The 13218-nt window shown below is 44.7% G+C and overlaps 1 protein-coding gene across 1 annotated transcript in view; it reads left to right on the plus strand.

Annotated features, from left to right (window-relative positions):
• Window positions 1–13218, plus strand: part of LOC147123535 (A disintegrin and metalloproteinase with thrombospondin motifs 12-like) — a 967639-nt gene that overhangs the window by 816719 nt on the left and 137702 nt on the right. Inside the window, exons 21-22 of the mRNA XM_085974208.1 lie at window positions 6737–6910; window positions 7046–7192. Coding sequence (XP_085830334.1) covers window positions 6737–6910; window positions 7046–7192 — 321 coding nt within the window. The remainder of the gene's footprint in view (window positions 1–6736; window positions 6911–7045; window positions 7193–13218) is intronic.

Consider the following 13218-nt stretch of genomic DNA (forward strand, 5'->3'; position numbering starts at 1 on the left):
ATATTTTTGCATGGAAAGTGCAATGTATTTGAATAAAGCCAACATAATGAAAAAATATTCATTTATTCATTTCCAAAATCTAATAAATAGGACATCAAACCAACACCCGATCATATTTTAATTTCCATTTGTTAGTTATTAACTGTCAATTAAAGAGGCACGTATTTTGCAAATCTTCTTTTTATTTCTTTGGTAAACAATTACAATTTTCATCAAAATGTCAACATGAGGCTTTCATGTGATGTTTTGTGTTGAAGGTGACACATGATTACTCTACATCTCCCCCCTCCCTGATATCAACATTGCATCTTTCTCCAGGCCACTGGCTTCCCCAATGACTTTGAGGAAATATATTAGGTGGTGTAGTCCACCAGAAAGGTCCATGCTTCTATCTATGCTGAATCAGCTGATCTGGCAGTGGGGGAACCACAATTCAGCTCAGTGTCGCTCTGCTAAGGAGGATATAAATTGGTCTGGTTTCTTACCATTGATCTGTACCCAGCAACTCTTTCTGGAAGTGCATAGATAGCAGGTGAATAAAGAATAGGGATTGACAGTGAATGGCCCCAGAGTCAATTAGCCTGATAGCACTCCGTATCCACACTCATCTGTTAAAAACAGCCACTGACAACTGTTGAACTGTGGAAGAGGCTTGATAAATTCAAGGGTTTGATAATTTAATTGTGCCCTTTTAAAAGTAAGCAGAAGATGGTTGCATCTACTTCAGAATGCAGTGGGGCTGCAGAGTCAGAAAAGTGGGTCCTCATGGTGGTGGTTTCTATGGCCTCTGGCCCTCTGATGCACAGTCTCTTCTAGTATAGGGGAAGTTACTCTCTGCAATAGAGGTAAATCAGGTACTAAATGTATGTTAATGTATAGCCATTTGATGCATAGTATTAAGGGAACATATTTTTGTCCACACTCCCAAAATTCGTTCAGCGATAGAAATAATTTATTGCACATGAACACACAAACCTGGTGTTCAGGATTTTTGGCTTGTAAAAGGCTTCTAATGTACCAATTAGAAATGATTATGCAGATTTGCACATCACTTAGCATGTTAATGATGTCTGCTGTAAAAGTGGCATTAAGGTAGAGGCATTGAAAGGAGTAACTTTCACAGTAAAAATCAGTCAATCAGAGAAGTGCTAATCATACCACTTTTGCAATAGTTAATTAACCTCTTACAGTTCAAACTTAAGAACATAAGAAATAGGAGCAGGAATAGGCCACTTAGCCCCTTGAACCTGCTCTGCCATTCAATAAGATCATGGCTGATCTTGGGCTCACAGCCACTTCCCCGCCCGCTCCCCATAAACCTTCACTCCCTTATCTTGCAAAAATTTGTCTATCTCCACCTTAAATGTATTTAATGCCCCAGCCCCCACAGCTCTCTGGGGCAGAGAATTCCACAGATTTACAACACTGAGAGAAGAAATTCCTCCTCATCTCAGTTCTAAAAGGGCGACCCTTTATTCTAAAACTGTGCCCCCGCATTCTAGATTTCCCCACGAGGGGAAACATCCTCTCTGCATCTACCTTGTCGTGCCCCCTCAGTATCTTATATGTTTCAATAAGATCACCTCTCATTCTTCTAAATTCCAATGAGTATAGGCCCAGCCTGCTCAACCTTTCCTCATAAGTCAAATCCCTCATCTCTGGAATTAACCTAGTGAACCGTCTCTGAACTGCCTCCAATGCAAGTATATCCTTCCTTAAATAAGGAGACCAAAACTGTACGCAGTACTCAAGGTGTGGTCTCACCAATAACCTTTACAGTTGTAGCAGGACATCCCTGCTTTTATACACCAACCTTTGAAATAAAGGCCAACATTCCATTTGCCTTTTTGATTACTTGCTGTACCTGCATGCTAACTTTTTGTGTTTCATGCACAAGTGCCCCCAGGTCCCTCTGAACTGTAGCATTTTGTAATCTCTCTCCATTTAAATAATAATTTGCTTTTTTATTTTTCCTGCCAAAGTGTAAAACCTCGCACTTTCCCACATTATACACCAAGGCCGAGAAATTGAGTTTGCGCTGCGCCAGGGCTTTAGCGCCGGAAGTTAGCGCCGGCGCTAAGTCCCTTTGCGCGCGCCAAAAATTCAGTAGCGCCGCGCCCAAACGGCTGCCGGCGCTACTGAAGGGTTTTAGCGCCTGAAAACTGGCGCAACGCGCCGCATTGCGGCGCTATTCCGGCGCTGCGGCGCCCGCTGCGGTGCGGCAGGCTCGGGAAGTGCAGGCCTCCTCCTTCCGTTAAGGAGGAGCTGCCTGCACCCGGCCGCGGCCCGCGCAAATCTCTTCAAAAATGAGCCCGGCACCTCGGACAAGTGCCGGGCTTGCATCTGTTCCGGGGGGGGGGGGGGGAGAAGTCCGGGGAGGGAGCTGCGGGCAGGCGGCCGGCGGGAAAGCGGCCAGCCGCCGCGCCTCCTTAAAGCACCGGCGCAGACTCCGGCAACACTCGTTTGCCGGAGTCTTAGTTGCGGCTGCCACTGGCGAGGCGGCCGCAACTGAATTTCGGCTTGGGGCCGGGTTACCACGGCAACCGGGACGCTGCGCACACCGATGACGTCATCGGTGCCGGCGCAGCGCTACCGGTCTACCGCCGCGGAAGGGCGCCAGGCAATTTAGGAACCGGCGCCAATTGCAGCGCTAGGCCCTCTAGCGCCGCAAAATCGGTGCTAAGGGCACTGAATTTCTAGGCCCAAATGTTTACCCACTCACTTAGCCTGTCTATATCCCTTTGCAGGTTTTTTGAGTCCTCTGCACAACTTACTTTCCCACCCATCTTTGTATCATCCACAAACTTGGCTACATTACACTCGGTCCCTTCATCCAAGTCATTAATGTAGATTGTAAATGGTTGAGGCCCCAGCACCGATCCCTGTGGCACCCCACTAGTTACCATTTGCCAACCAGAAAATTACCCATTTATCCCGACTCTCTGCTTTCTGTTAGTTAGCCAATTCTCGATCCATCCATGCTAATATATTACCCCCAATTCTGTGAGCTCTTATCTTATGCGGCACCTTTTATGTGGCACCTTATCGAATGCCTTCTGGAAATCTAAATACACCACATCCACTGGTTCACCTTTGTCCACCCTGCTCGTTACTTCCTCAAAGAACTCCAGCATATTTGTTAAACATGATTTCCCTTTCATAAAACCATGCTGACCCTGCTTGACTGCATTATGATTTTCCAAATGCCCTGCTACTGCTTCTTTAATGAAGGACTCTAGCATTTTCCCAACAACAGCTGTTCGGCTAACTGGTCTATAGTTTCCTGCTTTCTGTCTCACTCCTTTCTTAAATAGGGGTGTTACATTTGCAGTTTTCCAATCCGCTGGGACCTCTCCAGAGTTCAGGGAATTTTGGTAGATTGCAACCAATGCATCCACTATCTCTGCAGCTACTTCTTTTAAGACCCTGGGATGTAGGCCATCTGGTCCAGGGGACTTGTCATCTTTTAGTCCCATTATTTTACCAAGTACTATTTCCTTAGTGATAGTGATTGTCTTTAGTTACCCCCTCCCTGTGGTCCCTTGGTTATCCATTATTGGGATGTTGTTAGTGTCTTCTACTGTGAAGACAGATACAAAATATTTGTTCAGAGTCTGCCATTTCCCCATTCCCCATTATTAATCCCCCAGTCTCATCCTCTAAAGGACCAATGTTTACTTTAGCTACCCTCTTCCTTTTTATGTACCTGTAGAAGCTCTTACTACCTGTTTTAATGTTTCTTGCCAGTTTACTCTCATAATTCATCTTCTCTCTCTTTATTATTTTTTTAGTCATCCTTTGCTGGTTTTTAAAAATTTCCCAATCCTCTGGTCTCCCACCAATCTTATCAACATTGTATGCCTTTGTTTTCAATTTGATACCATCCTTTACTTCCTTAGTTAGCCAGGGATGGTGCTCCCTTCTCTTAAAATCTTTCTTTCTCACTGGAATGTATTTTTGTTGAGAGTTATGAAATATCTCCTTAAATGTCCGCCACTGCATTTCAACTGTCTTACCCTTTAATTTATTTTTTCAGTCCACTTTAGCCAGTTCTGCTCTCATGCCACTGTAATTGCCTTTGTTTAAAATCAGGACACTGGTTTGAGATCCAACTTTCTCACCCTTCAACTGAATTTGAAATTCAACCATGCTATGATCACTCTTTCCTCGAGGATCCTTTACTATGAGATCATTTATTAATTCTGTCTCATTATATAGTACCAGGTCCAAGATAGCCTGCTCCCTGGTTGGTTCCATTACATACTGTTCTAGGAAACCATCCCGGATGCACTCTATGAACTCCACCTCAAGGCTACCATGGCCAATTTGATTTGTCCAATCAATATGGAGATTAAAATCACCCATGATTATTACCGTACCTTTTTTACAGGCCTCCATTATTTGTTGATTTATGCTCTGTCCAACAGTATTGCTACTGTTCGGGGGCCAGTAGACTACGCCCACCAGAGACTTTTTCCCTTTATTATTTTTTATCTCCACCCAAACAGATTCAACAACTTGATCTTCTGAGCCAATATCACTTCTCACCACTGCACTGATCCCATCCTTTACCAACAAAACCACCCCACCTCCCTTTCCTTTCTGTCTATCCTTCCAAATTGTCAAATACCCTGGAATATTCAGTTCCCAGCCCTGATCACCTTGCAACCACGTCTCTGTAATGGCGATCAGATCATACCCATTTGTATCTATTTGTGCCATCAACTCATCTATCTTGTTGCAAATGCTGCATGCATTCAAATATAGAGCTTTTAACTTTGTCTTTTTACCATTCCTCCTTGTTTTGGCCCCATTTTCTGTTGCACTCTTACTTTTAAACATTCTCTCCCTTCCTGTCAAACTCTGGTTATTATTTCCCCCATCTCTATCCTGCTCTATTGCTTTCTAATTTCTCATTGACTTTTTAAATTCCTGCTCACCTGGATCCTCCCGCCCCCACTATTTAGTTTAAAGCCCTCTCTACAGCCCTAGTTCCCTAGTTATTCGATTCGCCAGGACTCTAGTCCAGAGGTAAGGCAGCAAATAAAGAAACGTAGAAACATAGAAGATAGGAGCAGGCATAGGCCATTCGGCCCTTCGAGCCTGCTCTGCCATTCAATGAGATCATGGCTGATCATTCAAATTCAGTACGCTGTCCCTGCCTTCTCCCCATATCCCTTGATCCCTTTAGCCTGAAGAAATATATCCAACTCTTTCTTGAATATATTTAATGAACTGGCCTCCACCGCCCTCTGCGGCAGAGAATTCCACAGGTTCACCACTCTCTGAGTGAAAAAATTCCTCCTCATTTCAGTCCTAAATGTCCTACCCCTTATCCTTAGACTATGACCCCTGGTTCTGGACTCCCCGACCATCGGGAACATCCTTCCTGCATCTAGTCTATCCAGGCCTGACAGAAGTTTATAGGTTTCGATGAGATCCCCTCTCAATCTTCTAAACTCCAGTGAGTATAAGCCCAATCGACACAATCTCTCCTCATACGTCATTCCTGCCATCCCAGGTATCAGCCTGGTGAATCTTCGCTGCACTCCTTCCATGGCAAGTACGTCCTTCCTCAGATAAGGCGACCAAAACTGCACACAATACTCAAGGTGCGGTCTCACCAAGGCCCTGTACAACTGTAGCAAGACATCTTTGTTCCTGTACATGAACCCTCTTGCTACGAAGGCCAACATACCATTTGCCTTCTTAACCGCCTGCTGCACCTGCATGCTTACCTTCAGCGACTGGTGCACAAGAACACCCAGGTCTCTTTGCACTTCCCCTTCTCCCAATCTATTGCCATTCAAATAATAATCTGCCTTCCTGTTTTTGCCACCAAAGTGGATAACCTCACATTTATCCACATTATAGTGCATTTGCCATGTTTCTGCCCAATCACCTAACCTGTTCCAATCGTACTGGAGTTTCATGACATCCTCCTCGCAGCATACCCACCCACCCAGCTTTGTGTCGTCTGCAAATTTGGAGATATTACATCCAATTCCCTCGTCCAGATCATTAATATATATTGTGAACAGCTGGGGTCCTAAGACCGATCCTTGCGGTACCCCACTAGTCACTGCCTGCCACTCGGAAAACGACCCGTTTATTCCAACTCTTTGCTTTCTGTCTGCCAACCAGTTCTCTATCCAAGTCAATACCTTACCCCCAATCCCATGTGCCTTAATTTTGCACGCTAATCTCTTATGCGGGACCTTATCGAAAGCCTTCTGAAAGTCCAAATACACCTCATCCACTGGTTCTCCCTTATCTATTCTACCAGTTACATCCTCAAAAAATTCCAGTAGATTAGTCAAGCATGATTTACCTTTTGTAAATCCATGTTGACTTTGTCCAATCCTGTCACTGCTTTCCAAGTGCTCTGCTATTACATCTTTTATAATGGACTCTAGCATTTTCCCCACTACCGATGTCAGGCTTACCGGTCTATAATTCCCCGCTTTTTCTCTGCCACCTTTTTTGAATTTTTGAAATGTAAAAAAAGATCCTGGTATTCAATTGCTAGAATGGAGTAAATTAAAATACATTCAAGTCAAAAGACAAGAAAATAAATCAGTATGCAAGTCCCAATCACTCCCACTGAATGGAAAATATCATCTAGCCTTTTGCATTTCACTGGCTTCTTGCTGCTCAAATAAGACAAGTGAAAGCATATTTGTATTCATGACTGTTGAACTGTTTCTACTTATTATTCTTTCCTCTGTATTTGCAGTGCTCAGAAAACTGTGGAGGTGGTGCTAAAATCCGTGACACACAGTGTATAGACGCTCGTGATAAAAGACCACTGCGACCTTTCCACTGCCAGTTCGTAGGAACCAAACCAATCACAAGTCTTCGCTGCAATCTAAAGGCCTGCGTCGAGTGGCACTTTTCCGCTTGGAGTGAGGTGATTAAAGGGGTTGAAGGAGATGCTCATTTCTGATCAAATTATTGCAATTTAAAAGAAGCTTTGTGTTTAATAAAATGACATAATTTGATTACAAAAAGGTCTTGAATTTCTCATGACTGCATTTGCCTCCAGTGTTCAAGGACATGTGGTGCCGGGATTCAAGAGCGATTAGTTCACTGTATGGAATACAAGCAGTGCAACATGAAGGCTCAGCCTCAAACCACCATGCTCTGCAATACTCAGACGTGTACTAAATGGGAAGCTGGGAACTGGAGTGAGGTAAGTGAAATATTAAACCTTTGGAACCTGAATTTCTGTGGCAACTTAGGACAAAACAGTTAATACTACATCAGAATCACTAAGGAAATAGTACTCGGTAAAATAACGGGACTAAAAGACGACAAGTCCCCTGGATCAGATAGCCTGCATACCAGGGTCTTAAAAGAAGTGGCTGCAGAGATAGTGGATGCATTGGTTGCAATATTCCAAAATTCTATGGACTCTGGAGTGGTTCCTGCGGATTGGAAAACCGCAAGTGTAATGCCCCTATTTAAGAAAGGAGGGAGACAGAAAGCAGGAAACTATAGACCAGTTAGCATAACATCTGTCGTTGGGAAAATGCTGGAGTCTTTCATTAAGGAAGCAGTAGCAGGGCATTTGGAAAAACATACGTCAGTCAAACAGAGTCAGCGTGGTTTTAGGAAAGGGAAATCATGTTTAACAAATTTGCTGGAGTTCTTTGAGGATGTAACAAGCAGGGTGGACAAGGGTGAGCCAGTGGATGTGGTGTATTTGGATTTCCAGAAGGCATTCGATAAGGTGCCACATAAAAGGTTACTGCATAAGATAAGAGCTCACGGAGTTGGGGGTAATATATTTACATGGATAGAGAATTGGCTAACTAACAGAAAGCAGAGAGTCGGGATAAATGGGTCATTTTCTGGTTAGCAAACTGTAACTAGTGGGGTGCCACAAGGATCGGTGCAGGGGCCCCAACTATTTACAATCTACATTAATGAATTGGATGAAGGGATCGAGTGTAATGTAGCCAAGTTGGCGGATGATACAAAGATGGGTGGGAAAGCAAGTTGTGCAGAGGACTCAAAGAATCTGCAAAGGGATATAGACAGGCTAGGTGAGTGGGCAAACATTTGGCAGATGGGGTATAATGTGGGAAAGTGCGAGGTTATACACTTTGGCAGGAAAAATAAAAAAGCAAACTATTATTTAAATGGAGAGAGATTACAAAATGCTACAGTTCAGAGGGACCTGGGGGTCCTTGTACATGAAACACAAAAAGTTAGTATGCAGGTACAGCAAGTAATCAAAAAGGCAAATGGAATGTTTGCCTTTATTTCAAGGGGGTTGGAATATAAAAGCATGGAAGTCCTGCTACAACTGTACAGGGTATTGGTGAGACCACACCTTTAGTACTGCGTACAGTTTTGGTCTCCTTATTTAAGGAAGAATATACTTGCATTGGAGGCAGTTCAGAGACGATTCACTGGATTAATTCCAGAGATGAGGTGTTTGACTTATGAGGAAAGTTTGAGCAGGCTGGGCCTATACTCATTGGAATTTAGAAGAATGAGAGGTGATCTTATTGAAACATAAGATACTGAGGGGTCTCGACAGGGTAGATGCAGAGATTATGATTCCCCTCATGGGGAAATCTAGAACTCGGGGGCACAGTCTCAGAATAAAGGGTCGCCCTTTTAGAACTGAGATGAGGAGGAACTTCTTCTCTCAGAGGGTCATAAATTTGTGGAATTCTCTGCCCCAGAGAGCTGAGGAGGCTGGGTCATTAAGTACATTTAAGGTGGAGATAGACAGATTTTTGGAAGATAAGGGAGTGAAGGATTATGGGGAGTGGGCTGGGAAGTGGCTTTGAGCCTTAGATCAGCCATGATCTTATTGAATGACGAAGCAGGCTCGAGGGGCCAAGTGGTCTATTCCTGCTCCTATTTTCTTATGTTCTTCTGAAGAGGGAATCTCTGTAATTGAGTAGTTAAACATAATGATTATTTCAAACACTTTAATTTCACATTTCTGTTGGTATTTTAAATATACTTTGGTATTATCAGATGTATGCTAATAATTTCACTGTGGGAACTTGCAGTGCCAGAATGCAGTTTTCTTTATTTTCATTTATGGGATGTGGGCATCGCTGGCAATGCCAGCATTCATTGCCCATCCCTAATTGCCCTTGAGAAGGTGGTGGTGAGCCACCTTCTTGAACCGCTGCAGCCCATGCGGTGAAGGTACTCCCACAGTGCTATTAGGGAGGGAGTTCCAGGATTTTGACCCAGCGACGATGAAGGAACGGCGATATTCTTCCAAGTCAGGATGGTGTGTGACTTGGAGGGGCACATGCAGGTGGTGGTGTTCCCATGGAGGGGCACATGCAGGTGGTGGTGTTTCCATGCGCCTGCTGCCCATATCCATCTAGGTGGTAGAGGTCGCAGGTTTGGGAGGTGCTGCCGAAGAAACCTTGACGAGTTGCTGCAGTGCATCTTGTAGATGGTACACACTTCAGCCACGGTACGCCGGTGGTGGAGGGAGTGAATGTTTAAGGTGGTGGATGGGGTGCCAATCAAGCGGGCTGCTTTGTCCTGGATGGTGTCGAACTTCTTGAATGTTGTTGGAGCAGCACTCATCCAAGCAAGTGAAGAGTATTCCATCACACTCCTGACTTGTGCCTTGTGGATGGTGGAAAGACTTTGGGGAGTCAGAAGGTGAGACACTCACCGCAGAATACCTAGCCTCTGACCTGCTCTTGTTGCTACAGTATTTATGTGGCTGGTCCAGTTAATTTTCTGGTCAATGGTGACCTCCCATGATGTTGATGGTGGGGGATTCGGCGATGGTAATGACGTTGAATGTCAAGGGGCGGTCGTTAGACTCTCGCTTGTTGGAAATAGTCATTACCTGGCACTTGTGTGGCATGAATGTTACCTGCCACTTATCAACCCAAGTCTGAATGTTGTCCATGTCTTGTTGCATGTGGGCATGGACTGCTTCATTATCTGAGGAGTTGCGAATAGAACTGAACACTGTGCAATCATCAGCAAACATCCCCACTTCTGACCTTATGATGGAGAGAAGGTCATTGATGAAACAGCTGAAGATGGTTGGGCCTAGGACACTGTTCTGAGGAACTCCTGCAGTGATGTCCTGGGGCTGAACTGATTGACCTCCAACCACCACAACTATCTTCCGTTGTGCTAGATATGACTCCCCCTGATTCCCTTTACTTCAATTTTACTAGGGCTCCCTGATGCCACACTCGTTCAAATGATGCCTTGATGTCAACGGCAGACACTCTCACCTCACCTCTGGAATTCAGCTCTTTAGTCCATGTTTGGACCAAGGCTGTAACGAGGTCTAAAGCCGAGTGGTCCTGGCAGAACCCAAACTGAGCATTGGTGACCAGGTCATTGGTGAGTAAGTGCTGTTTGACATACCTGGACAGTTTTCCACAATGTCGAGTAGATGCCAGGGTTGTAGTTGTACTGGTACAGCTTGGCTAGAGGTGTGGCTAGTTCCGGAGCACAAGTCTTCAGCACGACAGCCGGGATGTCATCAGGGCCCATAGCCTTTGCTGTATCCAGTGCGCTCAGCCGTTTCTTGATGTCACATGGAGTGAATCGAATTGGCTGAAGACTGAATACTGGCTTCTATGATGGTGAGGACCTGAGGAGGCAGCTGAGATGGATCATTCATTCATCACTTCTGGCTGAAAATTGTTGCAAATGCTTCAGCCTTGTCTTTTGCCCTTGCGTGCTGGGCTCTGCCATCATTGAGGATGGGGATATTCATCCTCCTGTTAGTTGTTTAATTGTCCACCACCATTCACGACTCGGTGTGGCAAGACTGCAGAACTTTGATCTGATCCATTGATTGTGGGATTGCGTAGCTCTGTCTATAGCATACTGCTTCTGCTGTTTAGCATGCACATAGTCCTGTGTTGCAGCTTCCTCAGATTGGCACCTCATTTTTATGTACGCTTGGTGCTGCTCCTGGCATACTCTTCTGCACTCCTCATTGAACCAGGGTTGGTCCCCTGGCTTGATGGTAATGGTAGACTAAGGGATACGCTGGGCCATGAGGTTACAGATTGTGGTGGAATACAATTCTGCTGTTGCTGGTGGCCCACAGCACCTCATGTATTCCCAGTTTTGAGCTGCTAGATCTGTTCTGGTGGTAGTGCCACACAACACGATGGAGGGTGTCCTCAGTGCGAAGACGGGACTTCGTCTCCACAAGGATTTGGCGGTGGTTACCTGCATCTGCGACAGGTAGATTGGCGAGGACGAGGTCAAATTGGTTTTTCCCTCGTGTTGGTTCTCTCACTATCTGCCACAGGTCCAGTCTGGCAGCTATGCCCTTCGGGACTTGGTTGCTCGGTCAGTAGTGGTGCTACCGAGCCACTTTTGGTGATGGACATTGAAGTCCCCCACCCAGAGTACATTCTGTGCCCTTGCTACCCTCAGTGCTTCTTCCAAGTGCTGTTCAACATGGAGGAGCACTGATTCATCAGCTGAGGGAGTTATGCTACATGTATACTGTTTGGGGGCGGTACCTGTTTAGAGCAACAAAAGATATCTGAGTTATCATTTGGCCCATCATTTCTGTGCATTCCTAACAACTTTTTACACAAAAAAGTGTAATCTAAATTTTAGTGCTAACCTTAAATCTATGCCTCTATGTAACTAACTCACAGATCAATGGAAATAGACTCACTATTTAACACTGAAATTTAAAAAAAAATTGGAACACTATCAATTAGATCCCCTTAACCTTCTCTGCTCTAGTAAATACCATTCTAGTTATTTAAGTCTCTTATTATAACTCTTTTCTCTGGTGGTATCCTAATGAATCTATGTTGCACCTCTTCCATATCCTTTCTATAACGGCATGCCTAAAACTGCACACAATAGTCCAGTGAGACCAACATCTTATACAGATTCACCATCACCTCCTTGCTTTTGTATCAGATGTCCCTACGTATAAAACCCAGAATACTTTTCACCTTTCCCCACCCGCAGTCCTGCTTTCAAAGATCTGTGTATATACACCCCTAGAACTCTGTATTTTTCCGCTCAAATGAGAGTTTTAACATTTTTTTTTTAATCCATTCTTGGGATTTGGGCATCACTCACAAGGCCAGCATTTATTTTAATCCCTGATTAGAACTGAGTGGCTTGCTAGGCCCCTTCAGAGGGCAGTTAAGAGTCAACCACATTGGTGTGGCACTGGGGTCATGTATAGGCCAGACCAGTTAATGACGGCGGGTTTGCCTTCACTGAAAGACATTATTGAACTAGGTGGGTCGTGGTCACATTTACTGGTTGGTGTACTTTGCCATATTTTAAACTGAATTCAAATTCTCAAACTGCAAGGGTGGTATTTGAACTCACAAGGCTGAATTTTAATGGGGAAGGTGGGTTGGGTGTGGGTGGGCTCAGAGTCGGTTGGGAAACCCGGGAGAACGGGTTTCCTCCAGGCCCTGCCGACTTTAACGGCAGGGCCCGATTTGAATGGGAAGCCTCTGTTCCCCACCCACAGCCAACCAGATTGAGAGGCTGGTTGGCTCCAGGCGGGAAGGCCTGCTGCACTAGGCCGCACAACGGAGGCAGGGATCGTGTGGGGGCCAGGAGCGGCAAGAAGATCGAGGGGAGCCGGTCCGGGAAGAAGATCGTGGGTTGTGGTGGCTGTGTTAAAAATCGGTGGTGGGGAACCGGGAGCGGCAAGATGATCGGGATGGGGGTAATGTTCCCTCTAAATTTTTTTGTACTGAGCGGGCCATGAATTCCTTTTTGTCCGTGGACAACCTTTACAACAACAATCTCTACAACAACAACTTTTACAACAGCAACAACCACTCATAAGCATATGTACCCAGTAATGCCATATTGCCACCCCACCGTCTCAAATCATGAGACAAGCAGACAAGGTTTGATACAGGTTTAACACAATTTCTCAGCTTTTGAATTCTATTCCTCTAGAAATGAACCCCAGTGCTTTATTTGCACTTTGTGAATCTATACCCCTAGATCCCTTCGCACCTCTACCCCATTTAGATTCTTATTTTCCAAGGAGTACGTGGCCTTCTTATTCCTCCTATCAAAATGCACCACCTCACACTTATCTATATTGAAATTCATTTGTCATTTACATGCCCATTCTGCAAGTTTGTTTATGGTAGAATTAATTAAAAGCTTTTAGTTCATCATGTACGAACTCTATTTAATAAAAGAATTACTTGTCAGAAATGACTGGGATGTAAAAGAACTGCATAATAA

Source organism: Somniosus microcephalus, chromosome 2, assembly GCF_052327205.1.
Source record: "Somniosus microcephalus isolate GS21.2 chromosome 2, FLI_Smic_1.0, whole genome shotgun sequence".
NCBI classification, from domain to species: Eukaryota; Metazoa; Chordata; class Chondrichthyes; order Squaliformes; family Somniosidae; genus Somniosus; species Somniosus microcephalus.